The following is a 21,284-nucleotide window of genomic DNA, read 5'->3' on the forward strand; positions in this document are numbered from 1 at the left end:
TTTTCTAATAATTATGCGCTGGTAACCAGTGGTCCTTTAGACCGAGAGAGTTCCTCAGAGTATAATATTGAGATAACAGCCACTGATTCAGGCTCTCCTCCTCTGTCGAGTAAGACAATTATAGCTGTCAGCATCACTGATGTGAATGACAACCCCCCTATATTCAAGCAGCCATCCTATTATGTGTATTTAAAAGAGAACGGGGTACCAGGCTCTATACTGTACTCAGTTTCAGCATCGGACCTGGATTTTGGTGAAAACGCCAAAATCTCTTATTCCATCTTGGACTCTAAAGTGCAGGACGTTTCTGTCTCATCGTATGTTTACATTAACTCAGATAACGGCAGCATCTACAGCATGCACTCGTTTGACTATGAGAAACTGAAGGTGTTTCAGATTCAGGTCCAGGCAAAGGATCAGGGCTCTCCGTCTCTCAGCAGCAACGCCACTGTCCATGTTTTTATCCTGGACCAGAACGACAACGCCCCCGCTGTTATTTACCCCTCCTCCGCTGCCCTGGGCTCCCTCTCCCATCAGAGGATGGACCGCTCCGCTAAAGCGGGACACCTGGTTACTAAGCTGACGGCCGTGGACGCTGACTCGGGCCATAACGCCTGGATCTCCTACAAACTAACGGAGGCCACAGACGCCTCTCTGTTCACGGTCAATCTGTACACAGGGGAGGTGAGGACTAAACGCGCTGTGTCCGAGCAGGACGACTCCTCTCAGAGGCTGCTTATAGAGATCAAGGACGACGGGGAACCGGTCCAGTCCGCCACAGTCACGGTGTCCATCCTGCTGGAGGACGGCCTCCATGAGCCCATCTTAGACCTCCGACAGAAAGTGTCCGAGCCCAGCAAGAAAACTGGGAGAATCACTCTGTATTTGATTCTCTCTCTGGCCTCGGTGTCCGTGCTGTCTCTGGTGACGTTTCTCATCTTAGCGGTTAAATGCATGAGGAGCAGCAGAAGCAGCGACAGTTGCTGCATGACACGGAGCGACTGTGATAATTACAAGAACCCCAACAGAAACCTACAGATTCAGCTCAACACGGATGGACCTATCAAGTACGTGGAGGTCCTGGGAGGAGACATGTTGTCTCAGAGTCAGTCCTTCAGGTCCTGTATGTCTCCAATGTCAGAGTACAGTGATTTCACTTTGATTAAACCCAGCAGCACCACTGACTTTAAGGAGGTGATCAGTGTTCTGGATGCGTCTCTACCCGACAGCACCTGGACCTTTGAGAGCCAGCAGGTGAGCAGATGACAGTTTATTTTGATGCCCCCTTTATAGTTTGTTATTTGAATCACATTGTGCCGTTTGGTTGTCGTCTGATAATCTTGTTTTCATGGTAAAAACTGAACGCAGACAAGCCATGTTTGATCAGTCTCATATGTTTTGTATTAGTGTCCACTTATAATGATGTTATTGTCCATACTCAATCAATAATTGCATATATTCGTCACAATGCGTCAGCAACTTGTAATTACAAAAAAACATTTAGGCTACATAACTCAAACATAATGAAATATTATATACAATCGTATGGCGGCAGACGTGTTATTCATTTTTATATAACCTGAAGTATGTCGGAGTTCAAGAACATTTATATGCTTTGTTACAGAGGATGGGTTTTTGACTTGGCTTCAGCTAATATTCGTTTTTGAGAGTATTATTTTAAAAACGCAGTTGTTAAGCCACATTAATGATATATGCATCTGACTCCTTTCACACACACAGCACAACATCTGGTAGATTATAAGCACAGCAAAAGCACTGTTCAGTCCCGTTCCCATTGGATGGTAGGGATGGATGCTGTGCACCAATCACATACAGAATTGTACAAAGAGATCTATCCCCTCCCCTTTTGCAGCCTCAGCACTGTAGACGTTTACCATGCAAAGAGCTGGAGGATGTGGGTGATGCTCTCATATCCCAGAGCAGAAAATAAATCGCTAATTTAAGCTTCAAACATGAACAAAAATGCTTCACATCTTTTTATGGGGATTGCTAACGCTCGTTGGAACTGGATATAATTTCGTTTTTCTCCATGGGAAATAACGTATTCTAACGGACCGGGGATGACAAAGACAATGGGATACCGAGGCTGGAGATGGCTTGCGCTCTGGTGGCATCATTTCTTTCTCTTGTGGAGTACAATAAACGGACAGACTCGTTACAGCATACAAGAGGAACTGAAACAGGGCTCTGTGGTAGGAAATCTAGCCAAAGATCTGGGTTTGAGACTATCAGACATGTTTGATCGTAAACTGCGTGTCTCCTCTGAAGCTGATGAGCAGTATTTCAGCTTCGATGCGGGGAAGGGCGAGCTGGTGGTGAATGACAGAATAGACAGAGAGACTTTATGTGGACAAAGTGCGAGCTGTGTGTTGCCTCTGCAGGTTGTTCTTGAAAACCCACTCAGCTTACATCGGATCGAGGTAGAAATAAAAGATATAAATGACAATTCGCCTAGTTTTCATGCAGAAGACATGTCTTTGAAAATCTCTGAAACGGCAGCAGTGGGGACTCGTTTTCCTCTAGAGGGTGCAGAAGATCCTGACGTTGGCAGTAATTCGGTCAAATCCTATATTTTGACAAAAAACGACTGTTTCATTTTGAAAATGAAAGAAGTTGAAGATGGCAAAACAGTTCCGGAGTTAGTGTTGGAGAAGCCCCTTGACCGAGAGAAGAAAGCAGTCCATCAGCTACTACTGACTGCATTAGACGGGGGAAACCCAGTCATGTCTGGAACATCACAGATTACAATCTCAGTGCTTGACGTAAATGACAATTTCCCCGTTTTTGATAAAAGTACATATAAAGTTTCGTTCGGGGAAAATACTGAAAAAGATACATTTGTTATCAAAATTGGAGCAACTGATGCTGACGAGGGTTCTAATGCAGAAGTCGAATTTTCCTTTGCGTTGCGGACACCGGATTCAGTCTTATCAGTATTTGAAATTAATTCATTAACAGGGGAAATACATTTAAAGGGAGCCTTAGATTATGAGAGAGCCACGTCTTACAAAATTGAAATAACTGCAAGAGACAAGGGGGTTCCTGAGAATGAGAGTCACTGTCGTCTACAGATAGATGTCGGAGATGTTAATGATAACACTCCAGAAATTGTTCTCACTTCTGAACCACAGCCCGTACGTGAAGACTCACCAAGTGGCACAGTGGTGGCTTTGATCAACGCACGTGACGCTGATTCCGGTAATAATAGTAAAGTAACATTGCGACTACCCAGAGGTTCTCCTTTCACTTTAAAACCATCATTCTCTAATAACTATGCACTGGTAACGAGTGGTCCTTTAGACCGAGAGAGGTTTTCAGAGTATAACATTGAGATAACAGCCACTGATTCAGGCTCTCCTCCGCTGTCGAGTAAGAAAATTATACCTGTCAGCATCACTGATGTGAATGACAACCCCCCTGTATTCACTCAGCCCTCCTATAATGTGTATTTAAAAGAGAACGGGGTACCAGGCTCTATACTGTACTCAGTTTCAGCATCGGACCTGGATTTTGGTGAAAACGCCAAAATCTCTTATTCCATCCTGGACTCTAAAGTGCAGGACGTTTCTGTCTCATCGTATGTTTACATTAACTCAGATAACGGCAGCATCTACAGCATGCACTCGTTTGACTATGAGAAACTGAAGGTGTTTCAGATTCAGGTCCAGGCAAAGGATCAGGGCTCTCCGTCTCTCAGCAGCAACGCCACTGTCCATGTTTTTATCCTGGACCAGAACGACAACGCCCCCGCTGTTATTTACCCCTCCTCCGCTGCCCTGGGCTCCCTCTCCCATCAGAGGATGCCCCGCTCCGCTAAAGCGGGACACCTGGTTACTAAGCTGACGGCCGTGGACGCTGACTCGGGCCATAACGCCTGGATCTCCTACAAACTAACGGAGGCCACAGACGCCTCTCTGTTCACGGTCAATCTGTACACAGGGGAGGTGAGGACTAAACGCGCTGTGTCCGAGCAGGACGACTCCTCTCAGAGGCTGCTTATAGAGATCAAGGACGACGGGGAACCGGTCCAGTCCGCCACCGTCACGGTGTCCATCCTGCTGGAGGACGGCCTCCATGAGCCCATCTTAGACCTCCGACAGAAAGTGTCCGAGCCCAGCAAGAAAACTGGGAGAATCACTCTGTATTTGATTCTCTCTCTGGCCTCGGTGTCCGTGCTGTCTCTGGTGACGTTTCTCATCTTAGCGGTTAAATGCATGAGGAGCAGCAGAAGCAGCGACAGTTGCTGCATGACACGGAGCGACTGTGATAATTACAAGAACCCCAACAGAAACCTACAGATTCAGCTCAACACGGATGGACCTATCAAGTACGTGGAGGTCCTGGGAGGAGACATGTTGTCTCAGAGTCAGTCCTTCAGGTCCTGTATGTCTCCAATGTCAGAGTACAGTGATTTCACTTTGATTAAACCCAGCAGTACCACTGACTTTAAGGAGGTGATCAGTGTTCTGGATGCGTCTCTACCCGACAGCACCTGGACCTTTGAGAGCCAGCAGGTGAGCAGAATAGCACTGTGTAATTTTATTTCGGTGTATACACTTTTTTATTGATTTACTGTCCTTTAAGAATATGTTATTGTGCGGTTCTGGGTTGAAGTAATCCGGCACAAGCAGGTGTTGTTTATTTATTATTTATTTTCGCTGCGTTCCTAAACTAAACTTTGCGTTTGGCGTTCTGGTGATATTTGTCCTTGGTCATCCTATCCGTAGTTTACACTTATAATGTTACACCCTGTCATATTATATAATCGTTTTGTCGAGAGGTTGTTAGTTTGATAATACAAACAAGATATTGAGCTGTTCCTCATTTCCACCATGCCATCTTCCCTAACACATCAACAACATTACATGCTAGACTTCTGTTGCTCACATACTTTTTATTTTACATTGAAGACCTACCTTGTGCCAACGCTCCGATTCTGCAGTTAGCACTGTGTACATGCACGGTACTTGATTTTAAGGTTGTTGGATTGCTCCCTTTGTAGTTTCAGCACCACACAGTAGGACAGCGACACACTCAGGCTTCTTTATAACAAAACTGAACTGCTTACAGTAACCACGCTGCACAATAGCATCACTTGTTTCTCATTTAAGTCACAAATAGAAAAAAAAACATAATACAGATACTATTTGTGTTGTCATTAACAAATTACATTGTATTTCAATAACATTACTGGCGACTCTTACTTGCATCTCATCATTTATTTTTCAAGCTCTGAATCGGTCAAGGCAGATTGTTTCAAGGCCGGATGTGTCTTTAAATGCACTGCCCACCCCCCTTCTTATTGGATGGTAGAGTTGAATATGGTGCTCCAATAGGATTCAGAAGTGTACAAAGAGATCTACTCCCTCCCCCACGCAGCCTCAGCACCGTACTCAGTTACATTGCACCCAGCTGAACGAGAGGTAACGACACTCTTTTCAGAATTAAAAAAGAAAAAAATGTGTCTAGTTTTCGGTATGAACATATTTTGTATTTTTGTTTTGGATTAATGCGTTACGCAATGGATAACTATCGGCTTTTCAACAACCTCAATGTGATATAATTCTAACGGACCGGGGATGACAAAGACAATAGGATACCGAGACTGGAGATGGCTTGTGCTCTGGTGGCATCATTTCTTTCTCTTGTGGAGTACAATAAACGCACAGACTGGTTACAGCATCCCGGAGGAACTGAAACAGGGCTCTGTGGTAGGAAATCTAGCCAAAGATCTGGCTTTGGGACTATCAGACATTTTTGACCGTAAGCTGCGTGTCGCCTCTGAGGCTGGTAAGCAGTATTTCAGCGTCGATGCGGGGAAAGGCGAGCTGGTGGTGAATGACAGAATAGACAGAGAGACTATATGTGGACAAAGCGCCCGCTGTGTTCTACCACTGCAGGTCGTCATCGATAAACCGTTACAATTGCACCGGGTTGAGGTGGAAATACAAGATATCAATGATAATTCTCCAAGATTCCCCTCGCAAGACATAACATTACAAATAGCAGAGTCGACAGCGGCAGGGGCACGTTTTCCTTTGGAGGCAGCGCAAGATCTTGATGTCGGAGTGAATTCAGTGCGGTCCTATACTTTGAGTAAAGACGATTTTTTCAGTTTAAAGATTAAAGATTTGTCGGGTGGGAGGAAAGTCCCAGAGCTAGTCTTGTCTAAATCTCTAGACAGAGAAAAGAAGCCTGTTCATCTGCTTCAACTAACAGCTATAGACGGGGGGAACCCAGTGAAATCTGGGACCTCGCTGATAACCATAAATGTGCTTGATAATAACGATAATTTTCCTGTATTTGAGAACAATGTTTACAAAGTCTCTATTAGCGAAAATAGTGTACAAGGTGCATGCATCCTTAAACTGACAGCAAAAGATATTGACGAGGGTCCTAATGGGGAAATAGAGTACTCTTTTGGAACTCACACACCAGATACTGTACTATCGATGTTTGATGTTGATTCGTTAACTGGGGAAATACGTCTTAAAGGGAAACTAGATTTTGAAACAAATGCAAATTATGAAATAGACATTAGCGCACGAGACAGAGGGACTCCGTTAATGGAGGGACATTGTACTGCTCATATTGAAGTATTGGATGTTAACGATAATGCTCCACATATATTTCTGACCTCCAAACCAAACTCTGTGCCTGAGGATGCACCAAGGGGTACTGTGGTAGCTTTAATCAGTGCCCGAGACCTCGACTCCGGTGACAACGGTAAAGTTACATTACAGCTACCCAGGAGTTCTCCTTTTAATCTGAAACCCTCCTTTTCTGATAATTACGCGCTGGTTACCGGCACTGCTTTAGACCGAGAGAGTTTCTCAGACTATAACATTGAGATAACAGCCACTGATTCAGGCTCGCCTCCTCTGTCGACAAAGAAGACTATAAATGTAAATGTTACTGATGTGAATGACAACCCCCCTGTATTCACGCAGCCCTCCTATAATGTGTATTTAAAAGAGAACGGGGTACCAGGCTCTATACTGTACTCAGTTTCAGCATCTGATCTGGATTTTGGTGAAAACGCCAAAATCTCTTATTCCATCTTGGACTCTAAAGTGCAGGACGTTTCTGTCTCATCGTATGTTTACATTAACTCAGATAACGGCAGCATCTACAGCATGCACTCGTTTGACTATGAGAAACTGAAGGTGTTTCAGATTCAGGTCCAGGCAAAGGATCAGGGCTCTCCGTCTCTCAGCAGCAACACCACTGTCCATGTTTTTATCCTGGACCAGAACGACAACGCCCCCGCTGTTATTTACCCCTCCTCCGCTGCCCTGGGCTCCCTCTCCCATCAGAGGATGCCCCGCTCCGCTAAAGCGGGACACCTGGTTACTAAGCTGACGGCCGTGGACGCTGACTCGGGCCATAACGCCTGGATCTCCTACAAACTAACGGAGGCCACAGACGCCTCTCTGTTCACGGTCAATCTGTACACAGGGGAGGTGAGGACTAAACGCGCTGTGTCCGAGCAGGACGACTCCTCTCAGAGGCTGCTTATAGAGATCAAGGACGACGGGGAACCGGTCCAGTCCGCCACAGTCACGGTGTCCATCCTGCTGGAGGACGGCCTCCAGGAGCCTATCTTAGACCTTCGACAGAAAGTGTCCGAGCCCAGCAAGAAAACTGGTAGAATCACTCTGTATTTGATTCTCTCTCTGGCCTCGGTGTCCGTGCTGTCTCTGGTGACGTTTCTCATCTTAGCGGTTAAATGCATGAGGAGCAGCAGAAGCAGCGACAGTTGCTGCATGACACGGAGCGACTGTGATAATTACAAGAACCCCAACAGAAACCTGCAGATTCAGCTCAACACGGATGGACCTATCAAGTACGTGGAGGTCCTGGGAGGAGACATGTTGTCTCAGAGTCAGTCCTTCAGGTCCTGTATGTCTCCAATGTCAGAGTACAGTGATTTCACTTTGATTAAACCCAGCAGCACCACTGACTTTAAGGAGGTGATCAGTGTTCTGGATGCGTCTCTACCCGACAGCACCTGGACCTTTGAGAGCCAGCAGGTGAGCAGATGACAGACCAGCTTATACAGGTGTTCAGTCATTCTTAGCCTGAATGAGCTTTGATCATTATTTGGACGGTTTAGCATTTTTTATTATTTATGTAAAAAGAAAATAAAGAAGTTTTTTTTTAAAGTGAATGTTTTGAAGCGAATCAGAGCACTACAAACATATTCCTTTTAATAATCAGACGTTAGTTCTACCTTTTCAAATGTTTTTTAGTCACTTGTGAATTGAATTTTATGAGATTTAAGTATTCATGTTTTCTTACTGATTGATATTTTAATCATTATTAGTTCTCAATCGTTTGCAAATATATTGTACAGTGGATTAGGGGGTTTAGAATTAAATCCTTGAATTTTTTGTCCTTTAAGTTTTTATTTTCTATGAAGACAATTATTGGTCGAATCTGACACTGTAATGTTAGATTAGTTCAAATGTTCGGCTGCCTTGAGGGGGTGCAGTAGCGTTAAAGGCAGAGTTAGGTCGTTGTGATTGGATAGCAGGGATGGATGCAGTGAACCAATAGCACACAAGACTGTACAAAGAGATCTACTCCATCCCCCATTCAGTCACACCACGGTAACCCTCACAGTGAGCTGGAGAGGAGATGCTCTCATCGAAGGCGTCCAGAATATATCTTTTAATACCAATTATTTAAGGATTTATTTATATTGGATTTTCCATTCTGGCGATGGATTTGAATGGTTGATTGTGTTGAAGAATATCTCGATGGGAAATAACGTATTCTAACGGACCGGGGATGACAAAGAGAATAGGATACCGAGACTGGAGATGGCTCGCGCTTTGGGGGCATCATTTCTTCCTCTTGTGGAGTACAATACACGGACAGACTCGTTACAGCATCCCGGAGGAACTGAAACAGGGCTCTGTGGTAGGAAATCTAGCCAAAGATCTGGGTTTTGGACTATCAGACATTTTTGACCGTAAACTGCGTGTCGACTCTGAGGCTGGTAAGCAGTATTTCAGCGTGGACGCGGGGAAGGGCGAGCTGGTGGTGAATGACAGAATAGACAGAGAGGGTTTATGCGCACAAAGCGCCAGCTGTGTGCTGCCTTTACAGGTCGTTACAGAGAATCCGCTACAGCTACACCGCATAGAAGTGGAAATAAGGGACATAAACGACAATTCTCCCATTTTTTTAACAGAGGAGCGATCTTTAAAGATAGCAGAATCTACTGCCATGGGCATACGCTTCCCTTTAGAAACCGCACAAGATCTGGACGTCGGTAGTAATTCGCTAAAATCTTACATGCTAAGTAAAGATGAGTGCTTTGGTTTGAGGATTAAAGAGCTGTCTGGTAATCGAAAGGTTCCGGAACTTTTACTAGAGAAATCACTTGATAGAGAGAAACAAAGTGTCCATCAGTTATTACTGACAGCTTTAGACGGAGGCAATCCAGTCAAAACTGGAACCACAAAAATCATAGTGACTGTCCTCGACAACAACGACAATGTCCCTGTTTTCAAAAGGCCGTTGTATAATGTAACTGTACATGAAAATAATATCGCTGGTTCTGTGCTTGTAAAAGTTGAAGCAACTGACGCGGACGAGGGTGTTAATGGAGAGATTGAATACGTATTTGCAGAGCACACACCTCAATCACTGTTTTCTATCTTTCAGTTGGATTCAGGTACAGGTGCAATTTCCTTGGTAGGTCAGTTAGATTATGAGAACAGTCCAATGCATGAAATAGATATCACTGCAAAAGACAAAGGCGTCCCTGAGATGGAGGGCCACTGTCGTGTGCAAGTAATAGTAATAGACATTAATGATAATGCTCCAGAAATAGTTCTCACGTCAAAACCAAACACAATACGCGAAGACGCACCAAGAGGCACAGTTGTGGCTTTAATCAGAGCACGAGACCTTGACTCCGGCGATAACGCAAAAGTGGCGTTAAAACTCCCCAAAAGTTCTCCCTTCAGTTTGAAACCATCATTTTCTAATAATTATGCACTGGTAACCAGTGGTTTATTAGACCGAGAACATTTCTCAGAGTATAACATGGAGATAACAGCCACTGATTCAGGCTCTCCTCCGCTGTCGAGTAAGAAAATTATAGCTGTCAGCATCACCGATGTAAATGACAACCCCCCTGTATTCACTCAGCCCTCCTATAATGTGTATTTAAAAGAGAACGGGGTACCAGGCTCTATACTGTACTCAGTTTCAGCATCGGACCTGGATTTTGGTGAAAACGCCAAAATCTCTTATTCCATCCTGGACTCTAAAGTGCAGGACGTTTCTGTCTCATCGTATGTTTACATTAACTCAGATAACGGCAGCATCTACAGCATGCACTCGTTTGACTATGAGAAACTGAAGGTGTTTCAGATTCAGGTCCAGGCAAAGGATCAGGGCTCTCCGTCTCTCAGTAGCAACGCCACTGTCCATGTTTTTATCCTGGACCAGAACGACAACGCCCCCGCTGTTATTTACCCCTCCTCCGCTGCCCTGGGCTCCCTCTCCCATCAGAGGATGCCCCGCTCCGCTAAAGCGGGACACCTGGTTACTAAGCTGACGGCCGTGGACGCTGACTCGGGCCATAACGCCTGGATCTCCTACAAACTAACGGAGGCCACAGACGCCTCTCTGTTCACGGTCAATCTGTACACAGGGGAGGTGAGGACTAAACGCGCTGTGTCCGAGCAGGACGACTCCTCTCAGAGGCTGCTTATAGAGATCAAGGACGACGGGGAACCGGTCCAGTCCGCCACAGTCACGGTGTCCATCCTGCTGGAGGACGGCCTCCATGAGCCCATCTTAGACCTCCGACAGAAAGTGTCCGAGCCCAGCAAGAAAACTGGGAGAATCACTCTGTATTTGATTCTCTCTCTGGCCTCGGTGTCCGTGCTGTCTCTGGTGACGTTTCTCATCTTAGCGGTTAAATGCATGAGGAGCAGCAGAAGCAGCGACAGTTGCTGCATGACACGGAGCGACTGTGATAATTACAAGAACCCCAACAGAAACCTACAGATTCAGCTCAACACTGATGGACCTATCAAGTACGTGGAGGTCCTGGGAGGAGACATGTTGTCTCAGAGTCAGTCCTTCAGGTCCTGTATGTCTCCAATGTCAGAGTACAGTGATTTCACTTTGATTAAACCCAGCAGCACCACTGACTTTAAGGAGGTGATCAGTGTTCTGGATGCGTCTCTACCCGACAGCACCTGGACCTTTGAGAGCCAGCAGGTGAGCAGAGAGTAAAGGAAACAATGATATCATACAGTTGTATAAGACTATTACTTACGCTGCATGTAACTGCAAAGAAAGCACGCATTTTGCTTTCGCTCAGAAGTCATGAAAACAAGTTTTTAATATTCATCCCCAACATGTGGGATATGTGTTACCTTGTTAGTTGGTGTATTTGTAATGTAAATAACAAATGTAAATGCACAATAAAACGTGTAATTAACTTCGACAGCATGTGTGGCACCGTAGCTGTTGTCATTTGACCTGAAGAGTGAGTTGGATGTTGACTAGCGTTTCGAGCTGAGCGTTTCAGCACCACAGTGTTGGACAGCGACTCTAATTCATGAGGCGCACGGTGGGCACAGTATAAGACTGTTCTTGATGGCTTCTGGGTAACGATGAAAATGCTTTACCGTTTAACTAACAAACCAAATAACTTTTTTTATTCAACATCTGGACCTATTTACTCACAACAACGCTGATGGTTGCATTTTAAAGCCAAATATGTATATTTAGTCTCATCAGATCAAATGTAAACTGTTGACGTTTATTTTACAACTATTGATTTTACTATGAGTTTGTATTTAACGTTCATATAAGTCATGGGGATTTGAATGGCATGTCCGGTTGTGTGTGGGGTTGTTGTGCCTTTAACGATGCTGCAGTTTCACTCTCTCTCATTGGATGTGAGAGATGGATGCTGTGCACCAATAGCAATCTGAACTGTACAAAGAGATCTACTCCCTCCCCCATGCAGCTTCAGCACCAAATCACAATGCTCGGGGATGGAGGAGAGTAGGCAAATCGTTCATATTGCCTCCTCTGAGTTTATGGTTCTGTAATTTAATCGTTGACCATGAACAAGCATATTTTTAAGGGAATATGTCACGTTCTCGGAATACGGATTTTAACTTTATGTTTGCTGTTCTTGTGGATTGGAAATGATGCAGTACACTGAACCGGGGATGACAAAGACAATGGGATACCGAGACTGGAGATGGCTCGCGCTCTGGTGGCATCATTTCTTTCTCTTGTGGAGTACAATAAACGGACAGACTCGTTACAGCATCCCGGAGGAACTGAAACAGGGCTCTGTGGTAGGAAATCTAGCCAAAGATCTGGGGTTGGGACTATCAGATGTTTTTGTCCGTAAACTGCGTGTCGCTTCTGAGGCTGATAAGCAGTATTTCACTGTGGATGCGGGGAAGGGCGAGCTGGTAGTGAATGACAGACTAGACAGAGAGGCTCTATGTGGACAAAGCGCCAGCTGTGTTCTACCTCTGCAAGTGGTTATAGAGGACCCGCTACAGTTACACAGAATGGAAGTAGAAATACGAGATATTAATGACAATTCTCCGAGTTTCCTTTCAAATGAATTTTCTTTAAAAGTAGCAGAATTAGCAGCAGTTGGCACGCGCTTTCCTTTGGAGAGCGCAACGGACCCCGACGTCGGAAGCAATTCCTTGAAAACATATACTCTAAGTAAAAATGAGTGTTGTTCCCTCAAAATAAAAGAAATTGAGGGTGGTAAGACCGTTCCGGAACTTGTTTTAGAAAAGCCTCTAGATCGAGAGAGAAAAGCTGTTCATAAAATATTACTCACAGCATTAGACGGTGGGAATCCACCAAGATCCGGAACTTCACAAATAACCATAAACGTGCTAGACATAAATGATAACTTCCCGGTGTTTGAAAAAAACGTGTACAAAGTAACCCTGGGTGAAACAAGTGTAAAGGGGGCTATCGTTATAAAGCCAAAAGCAACAGATGCAGATGAAGGTTTAAATGGTGAAATTGAATTCTCATTCGGCTCTCGGACACCAGATGTGTTATTGTCAATCTTCGATATTGACCCTTTAACGGGTGAAATTACTCTTAAAGGGAAATTAGACTACGAAACCACCAAGTCATATGACATTGATGTAACTGCAAAAGATAAAGGCAGCCCTGAAATGGAAGGCCACTGTCGTGTGCAGATTGATGTAACGGATTTCAATGATAATGTTCCAGAAATAGTTTTTACTTCTGAGCCGAAGCCAGTACGCGAAGACGCACCAAGTGGTACCGTGGTTGCTTTGATCAGTGGGCGAGACTTTGATTCCAATCATAACGGCAAAGTGACGTTGCAACTCACGAAAGGCTCTCCTTTTAATCTGAAACCATCGTTTTCTAATAACTATGCGCTGGTTACCAATGGTGTTTTAGACAGAGAGAGTTTCTCGGAGTATAATATTGAGATAACAGCCACTGATTCAGGCTCTCCTCCTCTGTCGAGTAAGAAAATTATAGCTGTCAGCATCACTGATGTGAATGACAACCCCCCTGTATTCACTCAGCCCTCCTATAACGTGTATTTAAAAGAGAACGGGGTACCAGGCTCTATACTGTACTCAGTTTCAGCATCGGACCTGGATTTTGGTGAAAACGCGAAAATCTCTTATTCCATCTTGGACTCTAAAGTGCAGGACGTTTCTGTCTCATCGTATGTTTACATTAACTCAGATAACGGCAGCATCTACAGCATGCACTCGTTTGACTATGAGAAACTGAAGGTGTTTCAGATTCAGGTCCAGGCAAAGGATCAGGGCTCTCCGTCTCTCAGTAGCAACGCCACTGTCCATGTTTTTATCCTGGACCAGAACGACAACGCCCCCGCTGTTATTTACCCCTCCTCCGCTGCCCTGGGCTCCCTCTCCCATCAGAGGATGGACCGCTCCGCTAAAGCGGGACACCTGGTTACTAAGCTGACGGCCGTGGACGCTGACTCGGGCCATAACGCCTGGATCTCCTACAAACTAACGGAGGCCACAGACGCCTCTCTGTTCACGGTCAATCTGTACACAGGGGAGGTGAGGACTAAACGCGCTGTGTCCGAGCAGGACGACTCCTCTCAGAGGCTGCTTATAGAGATCAAGGACGACGGGGAACCGGTCCAGTCCGCCACAGTCACGGTGTCCATCCTGCTGGAGGACGGCCTCCATGAGCCCATCTTAGACCTCCGACAGAAAGTGTCCGAGCCCAGCAAGAAAACTGGGAGAATCACTCTGTATTTGATTCTCTCTCTGGCCTCGGTGTCCGTGCTGTCTCTGGTGACGTTTCTCATCTTAGCGGTTAAATGCATGAGGAGCAGCAGAAGCAGCGACAGTTGCTGCATGACACGGAGCGACTGTGATAATTACAAGAACCCCAACAGAAACCTGCAGATTCAGCTCAACACTGATGGACCTATCAAGTACGTGGAGGTCCTGGGAGGAGACATGTTGTCTCAGAGTCAGTCCTTCAGGTCCTGTATGTCTCCAATGTCAGAGTACAGTGATTTCACTTTGATTAAACCCAGCAGCACCACTGACTTTAAGGAGGTGATCAGTGTTGTGGATGCGTCTCTACCCGACAGCACCTGGACCTTTGAGAGCCAGCAGGTGAGCAGATGACAGAAGTCCTTGTGTGACAAGTGTATCTACAAATGTGGCTGAACAGAATTCTCCTCATTTGTTTGTTACAAAACGCGACACTTTTTTTACACTATCACTTTGTATCACTATGGCAAATTAAGCTTTCGATTTAGATTATATTTTAATATTAAGGCTATGTAATATATTTTTGTGTATACATTATATGTTTTAGCAAAAGTAACTCCTATAGAATAACACTTTGTACTAAGATAATCTGATTTTATATTTCGATGAATGATTATAAACCTAAAACAAGATATAAATATTGCATTCCCTTTTGTGAAAACATTGTTTTAATATTAAATTAAAATGTCCAGGTTAAACTAGTTTATTTGCCATCTATATCTTTCGCTCTAACTTTCTGCGGTGCATTTTTATAAACTACATTCAGTTGTATAGTTTGCAAAAATGATACTTTCTCATTGATGTTGCTTCCTTAACAAATCATTGTTCGTTGCTTTAGGCTGCATTGCCTGTATCTTAAAATTGTTGTCTTCGTGGCTTTTTATAGCTTATTTTTTATTTTATTTCTTCATTTGTACATCTTAATGAAGCCCCTTTTTAACTTCCCATCGATAGACGTAGGTGTTACGGGAAAGTATTTTTGGAAACCATGCCACCCTGCGGATACTAATAGTATTGCTATAAATAACATCTGCTTGGCACTCGCTGTGTGTTGATAATGAGGAGCTCCTGCGGCATTTTTAAACGATATAACATTAAGATAACATCTATTCACCATAGTTTTATCTCGGAATAAGAACAATGGCATTTTTCAAAGTCATGCCATACTCCTCTGTGGTTCAGTGGGCCTTGTCTTCTCACACTTTTACAATGAGAATTAGGTTGATACTTGCCTGCCAGTGGAAGAGGAGTCACTGGAAAGTTTTCACTCTGTGTGTGAGATGTGTGACAGAGCTGGTCCAGCCCTGCCCTCCAATGGGGGGAGGCCTCTGTGGCCTCTCCCCGCCCATGTGTGGAGCGAGGCAGAGACAGAGCAGGGAGTTTCAGCGAAGGCAGAAAATACATTGATTTTTTCGTCTTCGTTTTTTCTTAAAAGACGGCCGAAATGATCACATCAAAACTTCCCATCGCTCTATTTTTAAAAAGGAAATGTCTATCATCAAGCCTGACCTCCTCGTTTTAACATTGCTATGGATACGTTACGGTGAAAGAAGAAGTTAAAAACTTTCCCATTCTCCGATCCTCGGAGCGCAGCACAATGGACTCCAAACAGAGGAAGCGCTCCGGAGGAGGGAGGCTGTGGAGGCTTTGCTTTTATCTAGCGTGCCTCTCCTGTGCCTCGGCTCAGCTCAGCTATTCCGTATCGGAGGAACTAAGCCCGGGCTCTGTCGTTGGGAATATTGCTAAAGATTTGAGTCTTACTGCTCAGGGGATTGTTCAGAGGAGATTGCGGGTGGTCTCGGAGTCCACAACACAGTATTTTGAGGTGAAGCTGGCGACCGGCGATTTGGTCATCAAGCAAAAAATTGACAGGGAACAAATGTGCGAACTAAGTTCAGCGTGTTCACTACATCTTCAAATACTTCTGGAGGAACCTTTAGACATTCATCGCGTCGTGGTGGACATTCTGGATGTGAATGACAACGCTCCGCAGTTTTCAACCAGCAACATTTCTCTGGAGATATCAGAGGCGGCGGCTCCAGGCACAAAGTTCCGTTTGGAGAGCGCACACGACCCGGACGTGGGTACCAACTCGTTACGTACTTACCATCTCGCAGCTAATGACTTTTTTATTTTGAATGTGGAAACTAAAAGTGACGGCAGTAAGTTTCCAGAGCTACTAGTGGATAAACCTTTGGACAGGGAGACGCAGGCCTCGTTTCGCCTTTTGCTCACTGCTATAGATGGGGGCCAACCGGTGAAATCTGGCTCAACACTTATGCTCATTAAAATTCTGGATGTAAATGACAATGCTCCCATCTTTGACGAGCCGGTAAAGAAAGTTAGGCTTTTAGAAAATGTTGCACGGGGCACTTTAGTTACAAAATTGAACGCGACTGACGCGGATTCGGGTAACAACGGAGAAATATCTTTCCTTTTTAGTAAGTACACACCGGAACGCGTTTTCAACCTTTTCAGTGTGGATTCTAAAAGCGGGGAGATCCGTGTGAAGGGTGATGTGGACTACGAGAAAGCCACTGCATACCACATCACAGTGCAGGCCAGAGATGGTGGTTCCCCCGCTATGGAGGGGTCTTGTAACGTCATAGTGGACATCATTGATGTGAATGACAACGCACCAGAGGTAACACTGACTAAACTGACCAGTCCTATCAGAGAGGACTCGGCACCAGAGACTGTGATAGCGCTCATAAGTGCACGGGACCTGGACTCTGCTGTAAATGGGGAGGTTACATTAACTGTCCAACCAGGTTTACCATTTAAACTTAATTCAGCTTTTGGCATGCATTACAGCCTCACCACTGCTGGAAACCTGGACCGTGAGACTGTCCCAGAGTACACAGTGGTCATCAAGGCCACTGATGCTGGCTCCCCTCCCCTTTCATCACAAACCACCTTTGTGGTGAAGCTCTCTGATGTAAATGACAACGCTCCCACCTTCTCCCAGCCTTCATACTCTGTGGACATCCCAGAGAACAACGCTGCCAGTGCCCCCATTGCTGCCGTTTCAGCCTCTGATCCGGACCTTGGTGACAATGCTCGCATCTCCTACTCTATATTTCCCAGCATGGTCCAGGGCTCACCTATCTCTTCTTATGTCTACATTAACCCAGAGAGTGGCCAGATCTACAGCATGCGCTCTCTGGATCATGAACAACTTAAAGCTTTCCGCATTGAGGTGCAGGCCCGGGATGCTGGAGTGCCCCAAAGGACAGCCAACGTCACGGTGCATGTATTTGTGGTGGATGTGAATGACAATGTGCCAGTGATTGTTCACCCCTCCTACCTAAAAGACAAAGGATTACAGTTAACTGTGCCCCCATCTGTGGGCCCAGGGCACCTCGTAAATAAACTTGTAGGGGTGGATGCAGACAGTGGGCACAATGCATGGTTGTTCTACTCCATCGTCCCTGGACCAAATGCTGGCATGTTCCGTATTGGGGCCCACACTGGTGAGCTCCGTACAGCCCGCAAATGGGCCGAGGAGGAAGGGGGCTCGACTTATGACATCATGGTCATCATTCAGGACAATGGTGACCCACCGAAGTCCAGTTCTGTGAACATTACAATAACTGTCGATGAGAAAGGCACAATTAATGATGCTCCGGCAAGCCCTCGCCACACACCTTTCTACCATCGCACTGGGATGTCGGACATCACTTTGTACCTCATCATCGCTCTAGCCAGTGTATCAGCTGTATCCTTTATCACTTTTGTCATCCTCATGGTACGTTGCCTAAGGCACCGTGACCCAGGGCTCGGAGACTCTGACTGCTGCTGCTGCTACGGTCATCACAGGTCCAGCCGCTACCATCAGAGGCCGAGCAAGGACCTGCACCTGCAGCTCAATACTGATGGGCCCATACGATATATGGAGGTTGTGGGTGGTTCCCAGGACCCCAACACACGTACCTACAGGCCCTGTTACTCCACCATATCCAGCCGGAATGACTTTGTATTTATGAAGACACCCATGCTGAGTCACAACAACACGCTCAACATGACACTCAGCAGGAAGCACCTTATGAACTCAGCCAGTGAGGTGAGGGATTAGAGCAAGCATGGCATTGGTGGGATGTGCCATTGTGGGATGAGACCATTACAGGTGTTTTAGTATCTAGATGGGTTCAGGAAATGCCTTAAGTATTTTTTAAAATGTTGATTTTGTAATGGTATAGATTCCCTATGTCACGTAGCTCTGCATTATTTTGAAACCTCACAAGTTTCATCTGAAGGATCTCTGTCTACATGGTGAAACAGCTCTCCGTTGTCCTACTACACAGGTTTGGGAAGAGTGAAGAACATCTTAATATGTAATCTAACCTGAGGCTAGGAGATGTGGTGTTACTATCCCTGACTTCAAGTAACTAAACAACAGAGAGGAATTGTTCTTTATGGACTGAACGTTACAGATATCATCATGCAGAAAGAAAGTAGTTGGAGCGGAAATGTCAAAGGAGGTGGAAACACAAGTGCTCCTAACAGATGGAGAGGAGGAGACAGACAGATGAAAATACCCTGCAGTGTTGGCTCAGTGTAATGGCTGGGAGACAGAGGGGAACAGGATGACAGGGGGAGAGATATGGGGGGCAAGGAAAGAAAATGGTCAGAGGGTTGGGGTGGGGTAGTCAAAGAATAAAGCAGTAGCTGAAAAACAGGAATTCATGAGGTCAGTGGCTTGACCCCTGACTTCCTGTTGTCCTCTGAACTTTGGGTGATTGGTTCCAGGACTCTACTTCACAAAAGTGAGGATGTGTTCACTGTGTAAATTCTGCAGAAAGATTTATATTTTCATTCTTAGATCCTTGACCAGAAATTACTTTTGTCCATGTATTCAGAGTCGGGTGTGAAGCAAAGCTAATCAGATACTCATCACAAGCATAAGACACAGACACATTTAGTATTTTGACGTAAAAGAAGCACAGTCAGGGATAGAAGACTGCTGGTGTTGTCACCAGGATGAGTCACTTCACGGGATTCCATGACAAAGTATGAGGTTTTCTCTTTCTTAACCCATTCATCCTCAGAGTTCATCCTTAACCATGTCATATGTAATATAGAGTTAAATTTAAGATTATTATTGTTGCTGTGGTGTTTTGGTGATAGCTATTTCTTCTCAACACAACAACAGGATCTTTACCCTTGTGTCTGTTTAACATCCATAAGATTCTCCTGTTTCTCATAAGTCTTTATTACAGAGACAGTCTCTCTGTGCTGAATTAGGTTGTTCCTGAGGTCAGCAGGATACCATCTGTCTCCTTGTTCTAGTGACACGTGTCGATGCGGACAACAGAGGAAAAGAGAGAGAGGGCTCGAGAAAAATAAAAGGAGGATGGCTCTTTACGCACGTGTGCCATGGCGACAGACGCCGCAGGCTATAATGGCTTTAGAGTGGGTGTTTCTATGCTTGCGTGTGAGATTGTGAAACAGCCATGCACGAGGAGCCTCCAGTAGTGTGTAACTTTAGCAGGACCCTGGGGCCTTACTACCCAATTGTCAGTCACTTCCCACTGTCCTTCCCTGTATGCTCTATTCATCAGCAGTGTGTGGTGTTGGTATACCCTATTTAACCACGTGCAAACACAGAAAGTTTGGGGGGTATGTATAATGATCTTAGAAACATTAGTAAATAAATTAAATGGTTGATTTACTCCCACTTGGCCTGCAAAAGATTCCCATGATTAACTGACTCAGTGGTGCCATGTAATCCTGATGGGACGAGTTTCACTGACCAACTAAGTTGCCTCTTCACTTCAATCTTTGAAGCAGGATGTGAATAGTCCCATGACCATGTTAGTTCAGTCTTTGAGTCTGTGGGAGTGTACAAGAGTTGGCACGTGCACTGAGTTCGGACGAGTGTTTTGTAAATATACTTTTATATGGATGACGTAGCTGCACATGCGACAAACTGGCTCATGCGGTTCAGAAAAAACTGTCCTCAGGGGTTTTGTGAGTTGAGTCATGATGTTTGTTTAAAGAAGAGCAATATTTAAATCAAGCAGCACACATTGTGCTTTTATCTTGTCACAGCGCTCAGTCTTTCCCTTGTAATGAATTAACAATATAATGAATACAGCATTTTAGTGGTAATACATTCTATATTTCTTTAGATTTTTACTGGCATAATAATTCCCTTTGTGCTGAAGGTTATGTTATAGTGACGGGTGTGGTGTGTATGTCTAAGCATGTTGAAAGTGATCAGAGCCACAGAACAGACATGCTATCCTCTGTTCAGCCACAGTTCCCTTAACATAAAAATAATGTGTGCACGTGGTCAGAAACTGAATCTTTCATAAGGAATACCAGATGGACCTGTATGTGTGAAGTGAGTTTCTGCATATAATGTATCGTTTCACCCATGTCACAGGGAGAGAAAGGGATGAGAATGTATTGGCTGTGCAAACCTGATAAACCTTTGTGGATCATGATAGAGAAGTAGTTAAGCAGTAAACCAGATGTTTTAGCTCACATTTACTCAAACATACTGGATGAAGTCCAGATGTGCCCATGAGCTGATCAGTCCGGTTTAATCCGGTGCTCACATAATCACACATATTGAATATCCATATCATCTCTTCATATGATAGTTGTTCAACTGTTGTATATTGTGTTGTTGTAGTTAAGGGACTCTTTCAGGTTGTAAGCACCTGGAGAGCCCTCAAAGCTCTTTGGTTCAATTTATAGATGGAAGGAAAGTGTATACAGCTTCCAGGCTGGTTTGAACATATTTCAATTGTATGAGAATCGGGGCCCACAGAGCTGTAATCCCTTCATCTCTCTTCATTGACCCTGACTAGTATTTTACTTCCTCTCTCTATCTTCTGCCTTTTAAATTGAACATGCACTCTGGAAGAAAAGAAAAAGGTCTTAAACATTGTTTATGTCTTCATCTCATTTTAAGTAATCAACTCACTTCAG

The 21,284-nt window shown here is 44.8% G+C and overlaps 3 protein-coding genes across 17 annotated transcripts in view; all 3 read left to right on the forward strand.

Moving 5' to 3' along the window:
• Nucleotides 1-21,284, forward strand: part of LOC117737724 (protocadherin gamma-C5-like) — a 72,199-nt gene that overhangs the window by 41,860 nt on the left and 9,055 nt on the right. For 4 of the 15 annotated variants that reach the window (XM_034543856.1, XM_034543857.1, XM_034543859.1 and 1 more), the window contains exon 1: nucleotides 12,136-14,687. The exons of 6 other annotated variants lie outside the window; for them this stretch is intronic. In XM_034543856.1, coding sequence (XP_034399747.1) covers nucleotides 12,210-14,687 — 2,478 coding nt within the window. In that variant the 5' untranslated portion in view covers nucleotides 12,136-12,209. Of the gene's footprint in view, nucleotides 1-8,763; nucleotides 11,269-12,135; nucleotides 14,688-15,564; nucleotides 18,409-21,284 lie in introns of those variants that run through there. 5 more of the 15 variants (XM_034543863.1, XM_034543858.1, XM_034543861.1 and 2 more) reach the window with 5 other exon arrangements.
• LOC117737745 (protocadherin gamma-C5-like) lies at nucleotides 2,064-4,898 on the forward strand. Its single transcript, XM_034543895.1, has one exon. The coding sequence runs from the start codon at nucleotides 2,082-2,084 to the stop codon at nucleotides 4,587-4,589; it is 2,508 nt and encodes an 835-aa protein (XP_034399786.1). The 5' UTR covers nucleotides 2,064-2,081; the 3' UTR covers nucleotides 4,590-4,898.
• Nucleotides 5,380-8,220, forward strand: LOC117737730 (protocadherin gamma-C5-like). Its single transcript, XM_034543879.1, has one exon. The coding sequence runs from the start codon at nucleotides 5,601-5,603 to the stop codon at nucleotides 8,064-8,066; it is 2,466 nt and encodes an 821-aa protein (XP_034399770.1). The 5' UTR covers nucleotides 5,380-5,600; the 3' UTR covers nucleotides 8,067-8,220.

Source organism: Cyclopterus lumpus, chromosome 10 (genome assembly GCF_009769545.1).
Source record: "Cyclopterus lumpus isolate fCycLum1 chromosome 10, fCycLum1.pri, whole genome shotgun sequence".
NCBI classification, from domain to species: domain Eukaryota; kingdom Metazoa; phylum Chordata; class Actinopteri; order Perciformes; family Cyclopteridae; genus Cyclopterus; species Cyclopterus lumpus.